The 18,992-nt window shown below is 39.3% G+C and overlaps 1 protein-coding gene across 6 annotated transcripts in view; it reads right to left on the bottom strand.

Annotated features, from left to right (window-relative positions):
• Positions 1 to 18,992, bottom strand: part of APP (amyloid beta precursor protein) — a 297,857-nt gene that overhangs the window by 87,456 nt on the left and 191,409 nt on the right. For all 6 annotated transcript variants that reach the window (XM_017856460.1, XM_017856467.1, XM_017856483.1 and 3 more), the window contains 3 exons: positions 12,612 to 12,745; positions 6,155 to 6,229; positions 5,274 to 5,432 (listed from right to left, as the gene is read on the bottom strand). In XM_017856460.1, coding sequence (XP_017711949.1) covers positions 5,274 to 5,432; positions 6,155 to 6,229; positions 12,612 to 12,745 — 368 coding nt within the window. The remainder of the gene's footprint in view (positions 1 to 5,273; positions 5,433 to 6,154; positions 6,230 to 12,611; positions 12,746 to 18,992) is intronic.

The following is an 18,992-nucleotide window of genomic DNA, read 5'->3' as shown; positions in this document are numbered from 1 at the left end:
AGGGGAGGGGAGGGGAGGGGAGAGGAGGACAGGAAAGCAGAGAGAAAGAGAGGGAGAGAGAGAGAGACAGATAGAAAGAGAAAGAAAGTGAGGGGGGGAGAGAGAGAGAGAGAGAGAAAGAAGGAAAGAAGGAAGGAAAGAAATCCGACGTACGAATTTAACAGGAATCGTTAGATCAATCAACAACAGTGATCTGATTTTTGATAGTAAAATATTTCTTCCTAATCCAGTTTTTAATTTTTATTTCAAATGAACACGTTGTCTAATTCCATATGAAGTGATGCGGAGGCCCACAACAAGCATGATTACAAGCACTCTAAAATTATCCCCTTTGATAAAAGATGACACTTTGGCAAACATTCTTGCCACTGCCTTTCCTGTGATGGCTGAGGAGACTAAACTGAGAGTTTAAATGTACATTTGTTAAAGCCTCCATTCAGTCCTCATCTTATTTTTAGTCTCATCAATGTCCATTTAGCAAAGATCTGACTTCGGAGATTGGACTTTCAGCTGGAACGCTTCACAAGTGTCTGCTATGAAGATTCTGGTCTCAGCACCCACCACCCCCTCCTGCTCTGGCAAATGATCACACGGCTCCTCTCCTGAAAGCGTGTTCTCCAAAAAAGAGAAGAACCAAGGAACTTTTGTTCTGCAGAGACATAAAAAAAATTTCCTGACAAGTGCCTTACTAAGACGAAAATGAAAACGCTAATATGAATATTCTTTTTCAAAAGCTCTTTGTTCAGAGAGGAAGCTTGTTCTAGTGAGAAGGCACCGTGGTGACTCACGGCTCTACCCTGCCCCTTCCTAGCAGTGTCACCCTGAACCAGCCACTCCATCTCCCGAGGTTGCAGTGATATCATCCGTAGAGCAGGGGTCAATAGTATCTTACTTCTTGGAAGAATGCCACGAGCTCTTTAATGGCTCCTCATGGCTTTCTGTGCACTATCACTTTATCCACAGAAAAATCAAAATGGCGAGGAAGATTGGTGCAAATGGGTGACTTTTTGGTTAAGTTGCATAAAATGCACAAACAATTCCAGCCAAGATTGAGTGAGAAGAACCGGATTTACCCTCCTGCCTGAACAACCAACAAATGGCCAATATATTCATATATAAACAATGTTTCTTTCTCCCCCCCACCCCCCCCCAACTGCCCAGATGGAGTCTGCTCTGTGGCCAGACTGGAGTGCAGAATAAATGGACAATATATTCATATATAAACAATGTTTCTTTTTCTTTTTTTTGTGATGGAGTCTGCTCTGTTGCCCAGGCTGGAGTGCAGTGGCACAATCTCGGCTCACTGCAACCTCTGCCTCCCAGGTTCAAGCAATTCTCCTGCCTCAGCCTCCTGAGTAGCTGGGACTACAGGCGTGCGCCACCACGCCTGGCTAGTTTTTTGTATTTTTAGTAGAGACAGGGTTTCACCATGTTGGCCAGGATGGTCTTGATCTCTTGATCTCGTGATCCACCCACCTTGGCCTCCCAGAGTGCTGGGATTACAGGCGTGAGCCACCGCACCCGGCATAATGTTTCTGCAAGATATTAGACATCAAGTGAAGGACACTGATTCCTGACAAGGGGAAACAAATGAGGACTTACAGCTGCCAAACTCATGGCCCTGAATTTCCAGGTCATGACTTCAGGTGGGGAAACCCAAACAGAGCCTAGAGGACTCACAGAGTGGAGGACATGAAGTGTACGGAGAGACCAAGGTCACAGGACAGGCTGGTGAGGAGAGAGTTGCCCCAAAAGAGAATCCAAAGATGTGCAGAGTGATCCTTGAGAATACAGCTGAGTAATGATGGGTCCATGCATGTGAAAGAAACTGAGGCCGGGGGAAAATCACCGAGCATTAACAGTGCTTGGTGTTCACACAGGGACAGGAATAATGCCTCTTCCCACTAGTCAGATGAGAAAACTTAACATTCACGGTAGATGACTGAGAAGGGTCTTGACTTACTAGTAAGAAATAACTAGTTCTAGGCTGACAACTGCTCCGATTCCACCTAACAAATCTAAAAATGCAAAGCTCAAAAGGATCAAACTGTTTCCAAGTAACTCAACTACATGACAGAAAAAAGCTCAAGAATACTACAAAAACACCTAGCATTCAACAAGCTTAAATTCAGGGTCTGATATTTAATAAAAAATTATGAGGCATGAAATGATATAGGGAAATGCCACATGCAATCATAAGCAATCAAAATTGATTCAAAGTTGACAGAGGTGTTAGAATTAGCAAACACGGATATTTAAACAGTTTTCAGATAACAACTGTATTCCATAGGTTCAAAAGTTAAGATATAGACAATATATAAAAGTTAAGTAAAAATATAGACAATATTAAGGGGGTTGAGCGGAGCCTAGGTCAAATTCCTATATATGACAACTACAGTATGTGAGGTGATAAGATGAAAAATGGCCAGATGGAATTAAGGGCAGATTGAACTATACCATGGCATATCAAAATTAAATTGTTAAAAACCAGCGAAATAGAGAAAACTATAAAAACAGAGAAAAAAAAAGGCATGTTATTTATAGAGAAATAAAGATAAAGATATCAACACAAATAAGACAGTAGAGTATCATCTTCCAAGCAGTGGAAGAAAAACCTCAATCCAGTATTTTATACCCAGCAAAAAATATCTTTCAAAAACCAAAGGTATAAAAAAGACATTTTCCGTCAAAGCCAAGCAAAAGATTCCATCACCAACTTACATGCACTCAAACTCTTTTTTTTTTTTTTTTTTTTTTTAAAGAGACAGGAATCCCCTTTGTCACCCAGGCTGGAGTGCAGTCAGGCAATCATAGCTCAATGCAGTCTTGAACCCCTGAGTTCAAGGGATTTTCCTATCTCAACCTCCTGAGTTGCTGGGATTGTAGGCACAAGCCACCAAGCCCAGTCTCTAAGACATTTGAAAGGAAATCTTTCAGGCAGAAGGAAAATGATACTGGTTGGATCTGCACAAAGAATTTAGAGCATCCACAATGGTGACATCATAGGTAAACATATGGTTTTTTTTTTTTTAATTTATAACTCATTAAAAGATAACTGACTGTCTAAAGAAAACATCAACAATGTAGTAAGGAAAAAGTATGACAACAACCGCTTACAGAATGAGAGAGGGGAAATGGAAGTACTTTTTGTAAGGTTCTTATACTATCTGTGAAATGGTATAATATCTCTTGAACTGACATAATATCATCGTGACAAGTTTAGAATGTTTTCTATAAGCCTAAAGCAACCAGTAAAATAACGAACTAGTTATAACTTACAAACCAACAAAAGAGACAAACCAGTAAAATAACAGTTGTAACTTATAAACCAATAAAAGGGATAAAATAGAATCATAAAAAATTTCCAATTAATTCAAAAAAAAAAAAAAAAGAGGAAAAAGGAAGAACAAAGAACAGACTGGACAAACAGAAAACAAATAGCAAGATGACAGATTCCGTCACACCATACCCATAAACTCATTCAGTGTACACGGTCTTCTCAATCCAAAGGAAAACGTAAGACCCAATTACATGCTGTCTAAAAAAAATACACTTCAAATATAAAGACAAATAAGTTCAATAAGAGTACAAGGATGGAAAAATGCCCCACATTAATATTAATCAAAAGAAAGCTGGAATAGCTTTATTAATATTAAAGTAGATTTCGGAGCAAAGCATTACAAAGGATAAAAAGATCATTTCATAAGAAGAGGCTCAAAGAGGGCCTAACAGCCCGGAACGTTTACGTACCTAAAACACAGCCTCAAAGTACGCAATGTAAAAACTGATAGCACTGTTTAGAAAAATGGACCAGTCCACAATCACAGGTGTAGCTTTCCATATCCCTCACTCAATGACAAACACAAAGAACAAGTGGCTGAGCATGGTGGTTCACGCCTGCAATCCCAGCACTCTGGGAGGCCGAGGCGGGTGGATCACCTGAGGTCAGGAGTTCGAGACCAGTCTGGCCACCATGAAGAGACCCCGTCTCTAGTAAAAATACAAAAATTAGCTGGGCGTGGTGGCACACCTGTAATCCTAGGTACTTGGGAGGCTACGGCAGGAGAATTGCTTGAACCCAGGAGACAGAGGTTGCAGTGAGCAGAGATCACATCACTGCACTCCAGCCTGAGCAACAGGGTGAGACTCCATCTCATAAAAGAAAAAAAAAAAAAAAGAAAGAACAAGTGGACATAAACTAAACACTCATGCTCAGAATGTTCCTTCCATTCCAAGTAAGCTCTCCCACAGAATGCTGGTGAAGACACCGCTGCCTGCAGCACTCAACAAGCCTTTTTGGACAATGATCACTGAAGACGATGAATAAGTCTCATCATTGCTCATTTCATGACTGACAAACGCTTTCCCACAGACAATATGGCCACTGCTCTGAGACGGACATTTGAGTGCTAATTCCTTCTGGTCCACTAAAAATTCTTACAACTCAGCCAAATCTCAACTTTCCTTGCCCTTAGTTATATTATTATACTTATATGATGAGGGGGCTGGTCAAGGTTACTTCTAAAATCCTTTGCTATGGTCTGAATGTTTGTGTCTCTCCCACCCCTGATTCCTATGCTGAAACCTAAGCCACAATGTGATGCTTTTTGAGGGTGAAACCTTTGGGAAACAATCAGGCGTGAGGGCAGAGCCTTCAAGATTGACATTAGTACCCTTATAAACGGCCCCTGAGAGCTCCCTTGCCCATTCCACCATATGAGGATACAGCAAAATACAAACAAAAACAAAAATAAAAGATTAAAAAAAAATTTAAGTTCTATGAACCAGGAAGCCAGCTTTCACCAGACAACCAGGTCTGCTGATGTCCTGATCTTTTTCTTATCAGCCTGTGCAACTGTGAAAAATAAACTTCTGTTGCTGATAAGGTACCCAGTCTATAGTATTCTGTTATAGTAGCCTGAAGGGATTGGAAGACATCCTTCCAGCTTTTGTGTTCGAACCTGAACTATGCCATCAATTGTCACCACCTCAGGAATCTTAAATCAAGCCAGGGCTTGCACTGTGAGTCCCTGGGAATACTGTCTGGCTGCTCTGGAGAAGTGTGAGTGTCCACTGTGCAGAGATGGCCCTGAGGAGGCAGCTGCCCTGTGACCCTCTGACCGTCAAGATGGAATGGACAAGGGCTGAACCTGTGAATAACAGTGCTCAAGGCATTTCTTCTCATTCTTTTTGTATGGTTTCCAGTTCCCAGTCCCCACCCTTACTGTCTGTGCTGTGACCTGAAGTGGGAACTCGACCGCAGCGAGACCTACCCGAGGAGGAACAGCCTGCAGAGCGGTGATGTAGTTCTCCAGGGCCAGGCGACGGCGGTCATTGAGCATGGCTTCCACTCTGGCCATGTGTGTCTCCACCAGCTGCTGTCTCTCGTTGGCTGCTTCCTGTTCCAAAGATTCCACTTTCTCCTGGAAATGCTGCCATCATAAACACATATGTCCATGGGGACTGAACAAGTAGGATGAAGCAGCAATTTCAAGTCTTCTAAAAAAGGCATCCTATTCCATTTTCTTCTAGTGCTAAAAAGTATCCTAAAGACTGCATAGTCATTCCACATTTTGACTAATTCTGCATGTTTTATAGGTTACTTCACTTTCCTGCACTCTCCAATCCGCATCAAACCTACTTTTTCATTGAAAATCAGTATTTCATAGGCTCTCTGAGACTGATTTGACTAATAATAATATTGGATAAATATATGCACTCTTGAAACTCTTATATTAAAAAAAATTCCTCTCTTACTAAAAGTACCTCAAGTAATTGATCATAATAAACTCTTAGTTTACTTAAGGTAATTTTGAGACTGGTTTAAGTCAAAAATTCAAATTCTCATAATTTTTGCAGGAGGGAGAAGCAGCAGAAGATTGTGGTGACTGAAAAGATGTATTGTTAATAAAAAGTAGATTGCAAGTTACAATGTGAGTTTTATGGCAATGAATTATAACTTGAAATAACTGGGAGCAGATATAAGGCAGGATTTAAGCAACTCAATTACTAGACAATGATTAAGAACAGTTCAAGTTTATGGGACTATGAACAATCACGCCTGAGGTGCTGGCAGATGCAGGTAAACCTGCAGACACTCATTAAACAGACTGCTGGCATGTGATGTTTGGCAGGAAATGGGTTCAGATTTTACCTGGATAACTGCCTTCTTATCAGCTTTAGGCAAGTTCTTTGCCTGACGTTCTGCCTCTTCCCATTCTCTCATGACCTATAAATTAAGAAAAACATTTGAGTCTAAAATCATCAGTTCATCCTTTGAATACAGACTTAATAGCATGGATGATTATGTTTTCTTCTATTTTGTCATTTTAGATTATTTTAAAATGTATTACATACCCATTCCTGTCTGAATAATATGTGACCTCCCAATAGGATATACATAATTAATCACAGCAGTATATTAAACATAAATGTTCACATTTACTGCAGGAATATAGCCTTTTGAGTCAAGGTTGGTCTTTTTTTCCCTAGAACTGAGTGACAGTCTATTTTATTTGATGTGAACAAACACCAACTATTCATAGAAGGCATACACTAACTGAACAAGGTCTTCCAATATTTAACTGAAACATGTAAGTTTTACTCTCTTATGAAAGCGACTGAAACCATTTTAAACTGTATATTTTGACTTTAAAAGAAAATATGACATTTTATGTGTGTGTGTGTGTGTCATGAATACAATGCCAAAAAGAAGTATATAATAGGGGAGAAAAAGAAGACTTCTGCTGTCTGATATCCTAAGACCTATCCCCCTTTAAAGAACTGATGGGGAATTAAGGCCCTTTAAGCTTGCCGACCTAAGTCATGAACAGCAAGGTTACTCTAAGTCCTTCCAAAAACTCCAAGAAAACATATAATATTATGAATGCAGCAAAAATGTATTTTTTAACAAGTAGCACTAATTTAGTAACCAACTGCTATGGTCTGAATGTATCCCCTAAAAAGCATGTGTTGGAAACTTAATCCCCAATGCAACAATGTTGAGAAGTGATTCAGTCTCTGTCCTCATGAGTAAATTAGTTTCATTATGGGGAGAGTAGGTTTGTTATTGTGAGAAGTGGGTTGTTATAAAACTGAGTTTTGCCCTCCTCTTGCCCTTCTTCCTTCCACCATAAATGATACAGCATGAAGGTCCTCAACAGATGCCAACACCATGCTCTTGGACTTCCCCACTTGCAGAACTGAAAGCCGAATTTTAAACTTCTTTTTCTTTACAGATTATCCAGGCTGGGGTATTCTATCATAGCAACACAAACTGACTAAGATATCAGGTGAATGTGTTTTGTAGGCAATCAATGCTTCCTACATGGATTTCCCTGAGTGAAGTGCACTCGTTAACCTGATAAAAAAAAGTAAAAGACTGTACCTCTGTATGTTGTTCAAAGAAAATATTAACTTCCTACTACCTAGAGCTGCCTTTTCAAGTGTATGACAAGTAGAATTTGTTTAAAGTGCAACTCATAACTGAGCTAGGTAAAAATGAAGAAAGATCAAGGAAGCAAAATACTGGCTTGGTGCCAGATGTGTACTTGCATACTCCGTGTACTCCCAAAGCATGAGGAAACTTGATGACTGTATTATAAGAGCCTGTTATTTGTAGGTATTTAGCCCTAAGGAATAGACTCTTCTGACATACTTCAGGACAGGAAAGAAAAAGAGGCTTGGAATAAATAACTATAGATAGAAGACTTCTATGAGACAATACCACATCAAATCACCATGTGGGTTCCTAATTATAGATTTTATTGTCTATTGATATTAATTCTTTGTATATGATAGGCAATTAGCTTCTTCTTGTTGTTTTAGTAAAACTATGGAGAAAACAAGATGGAATAAATATTCCATTATACTTGAAAAGCATATAAAAAATAATCTCAAGGTTCACAGCAAAATTGGGACAAATGCCCTGCTGCAGTGAACAAGAATAGAACATGGAAGAAAAGAAACATATTGTCCCATCTGCTTTGGTGCTTCTACCAAGTTAATAAAGGGAACCTGTGGGCAAGGGGGACATGGAAGACCATCTTTGCTTTATAGATGAGATAAGCCTTGCAATATAAATATTTCAATTTCCTGCTTTGGGAATGTTCACAGTGGTGGTACTCTACCAACAATTCTTCAAGCAAGGAATCTCAAAATTAGTTTGAGATAGAAGTTCAATGCTCTACTGCAATGTGAAAACTGATTTCCCATATTACATTTACATTTTTTCTATTTTACCTTGTACACTCAGAACCTGGACTTTAAGCTTTAAGCTGGAGGAATCCATGAAATAATTAAAGAGATTTATTTAGCTAATGAGTTGCAAATAAGCATTACTATAAAAATTAACTCAAATTTTGATTTTCAGAACAATTTAAAATATCCTATACCCCACAAATAAATAAATCACCTGCACCATCCCACTAAGAGTCTACTGCAAATGAATACACACTATATGTAGGCTGAGCATCTCCCTATCAACAGTGAATTTCACTGTGGAACTGATAACAAATAGCATTAATGCTGACCCTGTATTAAGTGCTTTACATCTATCTAATTTAATTGATTCCTCACAACAGTTTGTGATTAGCCAGGGCCGTCCCATTTTATGAACCAGGTTAAGGTACCAGCTCAAGACTATGCAGGTAAAAAAGGGAGAGGAAAGAATATAAATCAAGATCTCTGTGGTTCTAAAGATCATGTTTTTGTACCCTATGGTACCCAATTTTCCATTATAAAATAAAAAATTCATTAGGTGAGCTAAGTTTATTTACATTTAGTGACAGGAGAAAGGGGTGCTCTTAAAATGTTGCTGCTTATCTTAAAAATAAAAACCTAGGCTGGGCACAGTGGCTCATGACTGTAATCCCAGCATTTTGGGAGGCCGAGGTGGGCGAATCACAAGGTCAGGAGATCGAGACCATCCCGGCCAACATGGTGAAAACACGTCTCTACTAAAAATACAAAAATTAGCTGGGCATGGTATGTGCCTGTAATCCCAGCTACTGGGGAGGCTGGGGCAGGAGAATCGCGTGAACCAGGAAATTGCAGGTTGCAGTGAGTCTAGATTGCACCACTGCACTTCGGCCTGGCGACAGAGCAAGACTCCATCAAGGACGGACGGACGGACAGACGGACGGAAGGAAAGAAGGAAGGAAGGAAGGAAGGAAGGAAGGAAGGAAGGAAGGAAGGAAGGAGGGAGGGAACTATGAGTTGGGTCAGCTTTCAATTTGAAGGACTTCATTTTAAGCATATACTAAAAGTAGTAAGTTTATAAGTAGTAAAAGTGCTCACACATGGTTCAGCTGCTGATTTCTATTGACTAGATGCTAGTCATGACATAGAGCAACAAAAATCTACAGGTTTAGAGTTGTATGAAATATGAAATATTTCATATAAAATATGAAAATTTGAAATTTGAAAATATGAAAATATGAAAATTCCAAAATCCTCTGTATTTATAAGAAAACATATAACAAAACTACAATAAAACTTATTTTAAAAAACTGCACAATTTTTAAAATTTAGAATTCTCAGGACCTGGCCCTTGCAGTGGCTCTATAGATTCTTACAAAGCAATTTTCCACTGCAGGCACAAAGGTATCAATTTCGTTTGGATTTATGGATCTTCAAAGACTTGGCTGTTTCATGCAGAGAAAATGACTACTACTTAGTAGAGATTTAAGAGGCAGGCAAGTTTGAAGTCGAAAAGTCCCTAGATTTCAGCACCACAGATTATCAGATACATACTAATTTCAGGTGTCTCATATGCCTGTGACCACTGGAATCTAGTAGACAACATTCTCTGCTCTGGGATGACACCTCTTAGGTTATATCAGATATATCTGACGACTAAAAGATGAACAAAATCTATCAAAACTCATATGAACTAAGTTACAAGTTAAATAGATGTGCTAAAAGAAAAGTTGAATTATTATTTTATCGAAGACCTGTCATGTCTAAAACTAATAGAGAATTTGAAATACGTTTTCTTAATAAGATCAAAAATGACCAAGTTATACTAGAATAAAAAATTCAGGATTAAAAAACCACAAAATTTAAAAAAAAATGACTAAGTGGGTCCAAGAATGAAATGCAAGGTTAGTAAGACATGAACTTAGAGGTACTAAAAGGAGTTTACAATCCAGCTGGAAAGATAACGCAGGTGTGTCGAAAAATCATTAATAAAACCGGAGAGCAAATATTTAGAATTAAATGAAAGGTAAGAGCAATGACTGCCTGTCTCATTCTGAGTATGAAGTAGGGTGTAAGGAATGGGTGAGATGTGCCAACGTGAAGAAGGGTGGGGGGGCATTTCCAGGAGAAGTCAATGCCAAGGACAAAGGGAAGTCCAAGATGAGATGAGCAGATGGTGAGCAGAGTGGCGTGATCAGAACAGCAGTTTAACGCTGTACAGAAGGCAAGGGTAGAGGTTGAGAAGGAAGAGGTGGTAGGAAGACCAGAGTCAGGGTATAGCGGTAGGCGCTGAAAATGACAAGCTGAGCATTCGGTGTTTATTTTTGTCATTGTTCTTTTTTTTAAGACTTCATGTGCCCAGAAGTGGATTTGTGAGGGCACAGGAAGCCTCTGAAAGCTTCATAAAGAAGGGAGATAGGATGTAAATTCAAAGGAGGACATTTCAGTGGCAATAAGTATGATTCATAGTCCTCCAATGCTTTTGGGACAGTGCCTGTGTCTTTCCTAATGAAAAATCTGATTTTTTTGGCATCAGGTGAAAACTCACTAATTCCCTGTGGTTAGCTTTCTAGTTCAAATCGCTGCTAGGTTTTCATCACGGGCAACCACTACAACTGCACATTATAGTCCAGAGCCAAAATATAGTGATTATAAGGCGTTTTCCTCTTTATGTTATTATACCAAAGTAGATCCAAGTACTGTTACTCATCTGAAGGCAAAACAAACCAACAACAACAAAAAAACACAAACAAAAAAAACAGTATCTGTGTTGTACCTTTCTAGATACATTATTAGTTACATGTTTTCAAGTGTAGGTTTTCTTATTATTCAGGTGAGGCCAAGAGGTCAGGAGATGATTATCATGGAAAAGACAGTTTGTTACTCACAGCTCCCAAGAAGCCGGTATATGCCACTACATGCAGGCTCATATGGGAAGCATCAGGGTTGGTCAGGAGGGGAAAACATGAACAAGGGTTCTCTGTGGTTTTCATGGAAAGAATGTGCGAAGCAGGGTAGGCACGTTTAGGACTGACTAGTTCAAATAATGGTGATGGGGCATGAGGTTGTCCCTAGTGGTCTGGTACCTGGCCCTGGGGAGATTAGAGCAGGTGTATAGTGGCCCAGAGTATAAGAGGTAAGTAAAGAAGGTGGTTGGGAGTTAGGAGCGTTTGACTGATTGGTTTGCATGTGAAAGACATGCTCAGTGGCCATTTATTTGGCCCTGGCAGGGAGGAATCTTCCTGGGGTCAACAGGGACCCAGATCAGAAATTACAGGAAAGCAAGATTAATTGTCTACTAAAGACTGACTATGGTCTTAGAAAATATGCAGCAGTCTCATTCATAAATTGCATTTAATGTCTCTCAACAGACCTTTTAAGTATCTAAGTATGACAAAAATTTCTCCTATCTTCTGATATTTGCCACAGAATATTAACACTAAAATGAATGGCTTACTTTAACCTGAGATCTTTATTCATTCACTTATATGTCCTACTTTTTTTTTTTTTTTTTCCCCACATTCACTCCTAGGTTTGTAGACTACAAATCGAAAAAGTGACTGGAAAATAATATGTCCATATTTGTTGATTGAAGGAATGAATGAGGAATCTGAGCAAGGGCTAAAATTCTCTGTATTATCAAACTCCAACACAACATCCAGTGCCTGGTAGTAGACATAGCTTAAATTGTAGTTGATAGTATATATGGATTAGCCATGTTTTAGACACAAGTTATTTTTCAATTTGCTTAATTAAGGATCTGCTAAAAAAAAAAAAAAAAAATACCAAACCAAACCACGGTTTTTTTTTGTTTTTTTCTTTTTCCAGCAAAGTATAGTGAAAGGAGTACCGTACTACGAGCAAGAAAGGCCTGGATTCTAAATGTTGTCTCTGGCTCACTGATTTTGCTTTGTGCTAAAATGGGAAGCCACTCTTTGAACCTCTATTCTGTTATGTATCACTTAGGAGACTAGATGAAATAATCACTATGGTTCAGCTCAGTTTTAAGTCTCTACGATTCTGTAGACTGTAAACAATTATAACAGTCTAGGATTTAATACAAAAACTCATCTTTACTAAAGAGAAAAATGTTCTTAGATGGATTTTAATTTACTATATGTTGATTACAGGTACTACATATATACAGAATAATAATGCCAAGTACCTTTCCTCACCAGAGAGAATGTTACGGACATCATTTAATTTGTGCTTACAAAATCCAACTATACTCGGATCCTTCTTAGGCAGCATGTTCATGGAGGATGCAAAAAACTCACAAACTGTGCCCACACAGTAAACATTTAAAATTAGAACTTTGCATCTTTAAAGATCTTGATAAAGCCAGCAAGCCCGTGGGGGAGACTGAGGTTTCCTGTTATCGTAGAGCTGAATGATGGAAGTGCCAGACTTACCTGGGACATTCTCTCTCGGTGCTTGGCCTCAAGTCTCTCTTTGGCTTTCTGGAAATGGGCGTGTTCATTCTCATCCCCAGGCGTCTCAAGGTACTTGTCAACGGCATCAGGGGTACTGGCTGCTGTTGTTGGAACTATAAAGTAGAAGAGAAGGAGGTTTGAGGGAAAAAAACAACAACAAAAAAACACCAACAACAAAATATCCACTTGTTTAAAAGAAAGCCATATTTTCAGTTATTTCTCAGAACAGAGAATTTAGTAAAGCAGCGCATACAAGACGTTAATGCTGTTTAAGAGAACATGAGACACTGTGCAGCACAGTAAGGATGTGTTTCATCATTCCCAAGTACAGAATGAAGGAAAAATCTTTAAAATGGTCCACTTTGCAATACAGTATTAGAGTTCTTTATGAAACAAGCATGCAAAGAGCAAAAATAGTTGGTGCTGGATAGACATGTTTTTCCAAATGCCCATGCTTTCCTGAATTCATATTTTGCAATTTTGAAAGTAAATGATATCATCAATATCATACATTCAGACTCCTGCAGAAACCAGATATCTGTAATTAACCTGTTGTAGAATAACTGCACCTCAGAGAAAAGGTAAATTGTATGATGTATTTTAGATAACTACAAAGACAATCTTCATGAGACAGGATGCGAAACACCACAAAAAAAAAATCAATAAACACATTTTTGAATCACAAAAGGACCTTTCTGCCTTCACAAATTTGACAATAGTCAATGAATTCATTCTGCTAGTTGTCAAAAAGTGATTTCTATTTTGAATTCAACTAATACTGCTAAGCAATATTTGAATTGCAACATATACTGCTATATTATGTGAAAACATAAATACGTATAAAATTCAAGAGTACACTATAAAACAAAAATGTCTTAACTCATGAGCCAAGTGAATTATAATACCTATAGAAGCAATTTTCCAAAAGATGAGTAATGACTAGTGAGAATTCAGAGTATTTATGAGTTTAAAAGAAAAAAGGATTTTGACTTAAGAAGAAGCATATTTAACATAAAAAACGAAATGAGATGTCTTCACTATCTTTTCAGGTCAAATCAATTGTTTCATTCTAAAGGTTATTCAAATATCACCAATGTTCCAAGTATTCCTATCAAATTATTAATACTTGTGTATTACATTTGGGATATAATACCTCAAAGAGGACTTGAATGAGAAGAATTTATAGCTAAGTCATTTTGAAACTAAACTTGAAGTTAAATACATTTTCTACATCCTTCAAGAAAATGTCTGGAATCTTAATCCAAAGTCTTCAAAGATATTAACTAAAACCGGAAGGCTGTTCAATAATTAAACAGTATCTTTCATTTTAAAGAGCAACATTTGTTTTGATTTTTTCCCTCCACTTCAATCCTGATTAATAATCATTTTTCAAAAAATATAAGCGGTTGACTGTCTATCCAGATGTTGCTTTCAAGTGTAAGGAAGGAGGCAGGGCGTATTCCTGGTGCCTTTACACAGCTGCCCCTATCTTCTGTGTAGCAAATGAGGGAGTGGTGTTCCTTCTTACATTGGCAGCGACAGGGAGAAGGAAGGAAGGAAGGAAAGAGCCATGTGGGGGCTTTGCAATTAAGCACATTTGGATTTGAATTCCATTTCTTTTTCAGATCGGCTGTGACCTGGGGCAGGAAACTTAAGCACTCCATGTTCCAGTTTCTTTATCAAGTGGTGATAACATGCCACATGATATGATAGGAGTGCTGGGAAAATGAGATACCATACCACATGTAAGTCATTTGGCAGAGAGGGTGACACACGGCAGAGCTCATACGTATTAGCGGCCTTGCCTCCTCCTCTGCTTATTACATCCTGCTCAAATCTTAGAGCTAATGCTAACCATGGGAAAGTTCTGCTACTTTTATTCAAAGCCACTGAAAATGTTTTGGTAGGAGGGTGCAATAATAAAGTAAGAAAGAAAAAAGAAAAGGACAAATTTTAAAAATTGAGAAAAAAAAACAAAAGAAAATATAAACATTAACAAAAAACAAAATAGAACCATCGAAAATGAATTACACACAGGATCACAGAGTGCAACCTACAGGAAAAGTAATATGTATTTTTCAAAAAATGTTAGGGGTAGCCCACATAAAAAAGGCCGAAAGTATCAAAAATAAGGAAATTGTTAATTTGTAAGATCGAAACAATAATTTTGAATATTAAGTTCTTTTCGAAAAAAAGGTAAATGTTTTCTCCACTGCTTCAAGCAAACCAGTATGCAAGTAGTTTTAAACTTAATCATTAAGTTAACGAATCCCAACTTGGAATGAACGTGGTATTTAGCATTCAAAATGTGTTTCCCCGACTTCAGTCATTTTCTCATCTTAACTGGTAGAGCTCAAATGAGAACAAGTTAAAGTAAAAGCAGAAAACAAAACAATAACATTATTTTGCATAGTCCAATCTGGCAGAATGACAAGTTTAGGCAAACCATATTTTATGTTTGAAACAAATGAAAATGTATAAATATTTGGGGTTATATTCCCTGATGTAGATAGTCATCTGGCTGTAACTGTTATAACCATAACATAAGCACCCCTTTGGAAAACTAGAATCATAAAACTTACTATGTAAGAAGGAAGTTTTTTCAGCTCCTATGGTTTGCAAACACTGTCTACTGTATAAAGGAAAGAAGATAAACACTATAATCTGAATCACTATAATCACACTGGCCTAAGTAGAAATGCACGTAGCAACATAATAAGAGAATAAACATGGAACGTGAATGTGAGGTATGTTTAACAGGACTGAGGATATTAAAAAGGATAAAAACCTTCTTTTTAGGCACATGGAAATAAATACGAATACGATATTACCAATTTATTCCATTGAATCCAGAAATACTTCTGTGGTAATTAATTTTCCCTGACAACTTGATTGGGCCACAGGGAGCCCAGATGAAGCATTGTTTCTGAGTGTGTTTGTGAGGGTGCTTCTGGATGAGATTAGCATTGGAACTGGTACACTCAGTAAAGTAAATCATCCTCCTCAACATGGGCAGGCATCACCCAATCTGCTGAGGGTCTGAAATCAAAAGGGCAGAGGATGGAGCAGTTCACCCTTTTTATTTCCTGGCTGCCTGAGCCAGGATATTGGTCTTCTCTTGCCCCTGGACTGAAACGTACACCATTGTCTTCCCTGCTCCTCAGGCCTTTAGATTTGGACTAAGTCATACCATCAGCTCTCCTGGGTCTCCAACTTGCAGGTAACAGATCATGGAACTTAGCCTCCATAATCGTTGTGTGAGCCAATTCTGCATAATCAATCTCTTCCTATACGTATATATCCTATTGGCCCTGTTTCTCTGGAGAACCCTGAGCAATACAATTTCTCTTCAAGTAAATCTTTGTTAACGGTCCCAGTTGAGGAAGCTGTGTCTCTTAATCTGTAACTCAAATTTTCAGCCATTCATACAATCCCCCATCTCAATTAGTGTGAAATTATCCTATATTCATACCAACCAGCAAATCAGATTACTGTCTAGTCAAGCGGAGAAGGATAACATATGCTGATATTGTTAAATGAATTTAATAGTTTATTACTACTGCTCTGCAGCTGGTGAGGAGGAAGGAGAGAGCAATTTTAAGGGTGGAGTACGTCCAGAGAGCTCACCTTCTATTTCGTGAATATCCTTATATCCTAAAGAGATTAAATTCATAGGACTGACTACCATTTTGTGACTATGTCCACAGAAGGTGAGAGACACATGTGCCCTATGTCCTCACCCATCGAGGTACTTCCTTTTGGGAAGGGAGTGGGGTTCAAGGAATGTCAGGATATGTCACAGGACACAGAGGGAACAGGAAGCTGTGTATCAGCAGGTCACTGATATATTTAAGGTACTTAAAACACAGGTCACTGTCACCACTTAGAAAGTGGATACGAACAGGCTTTAGGAGGGTTTATTTCTGTTTTGCATTTTAAACTACCATAGAGCAGTTTATCCTGCTCACAGACCTCTGAGGTTCCACAGAACCTCTGCTAAAGGCTAGGATTTTGGCTGGGTGCAGTGGCTCATGCCTGTCATCCCAGCACTTTGGGAGGCCAAGGTGGGCGGATCACCTGAGGTTGGAAGTTTGAGACCTGCCTGATTAAGATGGAGAAACCCTGTCTCTACTTTAAAAAAAAAAAAAAATTAGCCGGGCGTGGTGGCGCATGCGTGTAATCCCAGCTACTCGGGAGGCTGAGGCAGGAGAATCGCTTGAACCTGGGAGGCGGAGGTTGTGGTGAGCTGAGATCGCGCCACTGCACTCCAGCCTGGGCAACAGAGCGAAACTCGGTCTCAAAAAGCCAACTAACTAACTAACTAAGTAAAGGCTAGGATTTCCATGTCGGCCAAATGATAACAGCCTCTTTTCATCAGAGTCCTCCATGCTAGGCATCTTCTATGTGTTCTCGTTTAATACATGGGAAGAAAAAAATTACCCTATTTTATTGCGTAGAGGCAAAACACTATCACTTAACATACTCATTCGCATCCCTAAACACACACAAAGTCTCTTAAGATTGGGTAAGCCATAAAAAGGCTGTAAAGCTAATTTCTAGGGCAGTAAAGGGCTAATCCATCCACATGCTGGGGCACTGGAAAGGGTTTTTGTTGTTTTGTTTTGTTAATGAGCAACACAACTTGGCTAAACAACATATGCTTTGTTAGGATGTCCCTTGGCTTGTTTTCTATGAAACAGCTGTTCCTGCCTCGAACACTATCTGGCAAATGACCTTCAACAGAAGTTGGGTCATAAAGCAGGCATCAAGTGAAAAGAGCCTACGGTGCTGGAATATGGAGGATGGAATACGGAGGACATTCTGGCCTTAGGCCCCTCTGCCAACCTGGTCACTCATGCCTTCTGCAAGCAAGCTGGCTGGGTATGTTCCCCTTTCCGCGGAAAACTAGACTTAAAATGAGACAAAACTCAGGGTTCAATATCCTTAGCTCTAGGTTTTGACCTCTAGATGCCTAGTCGTTAGCAGCACTACCAACATCACACGCACAAGCTTTTAACTTTTTAAATGACCTTTGTATTTATTTTATTTTAGTCTCCTAACAGAGCCTTGTAGGCCATGGTAGGCTACTACCTCCCTTCCTTTTAATAGTGATCATGTGTATCTAAACACTCGTAACAAATGAAAAAATATAACAGAAAAGCAGTTCCAATTCCTAGTGCATTACTGCTTCAAGGTGAACATTTGCTTCCAAATATACAGTGGTATTCTGGATGACTTACGCCTTCTACATAAGCCACATCCTTATTCTTTGCCACAGTGGGAAGTCAGAGGTATCAAAGCGACTGAGACAGCAGCTCTGACGTGGACAAACTATCCTGCCTTTAGTGAGCCTGTTCACTCTTTTATTTCTCCAGCCCGCCAACATTACAGCCCTTATTATATGTGAGGCACATGGGAGAAACCAATGAGAAAAACATGAAGGCCCTGGTCCTGGTGGCATTATATTCTAGGGACAGAAGCAATTACTGCAAGACTTTTTAAAAAGCCAGTAAGTCATATTGTTAATATGTGATTTGTATCATGGAGAAAAAGAGGAAAAGAAAATAGAGCAGAGTTCAGAAGGATCGGGACAGCTGAGGGGAGAGGGGAAAGGTAGACCGCAGGAAGTAAACGACCAGGCAGAGTCTTAAGTGAGGAGGTGACATTCAGGTCTTCCCAGCTGGCTGCCGGAAAAACATGGCAGGCAGATGACAAAACTAGCATGGCAACCCTAAAAGTTGAGGTTGGCTGGCAAATTCCATGAGACCCGCATGGCCAGAGCTGAAGAAGCAAGAGAGGAAATAGTGGGAGAGGCAGGGAAGAAATAGAGGACATCATGTACAGCCTTGAAGCCATAGTAAGGATTCTGAAGGACCAGCGTGGGCTGTTTGAGGGGGAGTATATGTGATGGGGAGTATATGTGATGGGGTGTTTTGTTGAAGGATCACTCTGGCTGCTACGGGACAAAAGCAGAAGGAAGATCTTTTAAGAGGAGAAGACAGGCTGGGCGCGCTGGCTCACGCCTGTAATCCCAGCATTTTGGGAGGCTGAGGTGGGCGGATCACCTGAGGTCGGGAGTTTGAGACCAGCCTGACCAACATGGAGCAACCCTATCTCTACTAAAAATACTAAAATTAGCTGGGCATGGTGGCGGGCGCCTGTAATCCCAGCCACTCAAGAGGCTGAGGCAGGAGAATCGCTTGAACCCAGGAGGTGGAGGTTGTGGTGAGCCAACATTGTGCCACTGCACTCCAGCCTGGGTGAAACTTTGTCTCAAAAAAAAAAAAAAAAAAAAAAAAAAAAAAAAAAAAAAAAAAAGAGGGGGTTGGAACAGGGGGGGTCTCAAAGGAAGTTGTTGCC

Source organism: Rhinopithecus bieti, unplaced genomic scaffold (genome assembly GCF_001698545.2).
Source record: "Rhinopithecus bieti isolate Rb0 unplaced genomic scaffold, ASM169854v2 scaffold_1295, whole genome shotgun sequence".
NCBI classification, from domain to species: Eukaryota; Metazoa; Chordata; class Mammalia; order Primates; family Cercopithecidae; genus Rhinopithecus; species Rhinopithecus bieti.
Note: the sequence above shows the minus strand (reverse complement) of the source record. Positions and strands in the feature narration are given on the sequence as shown.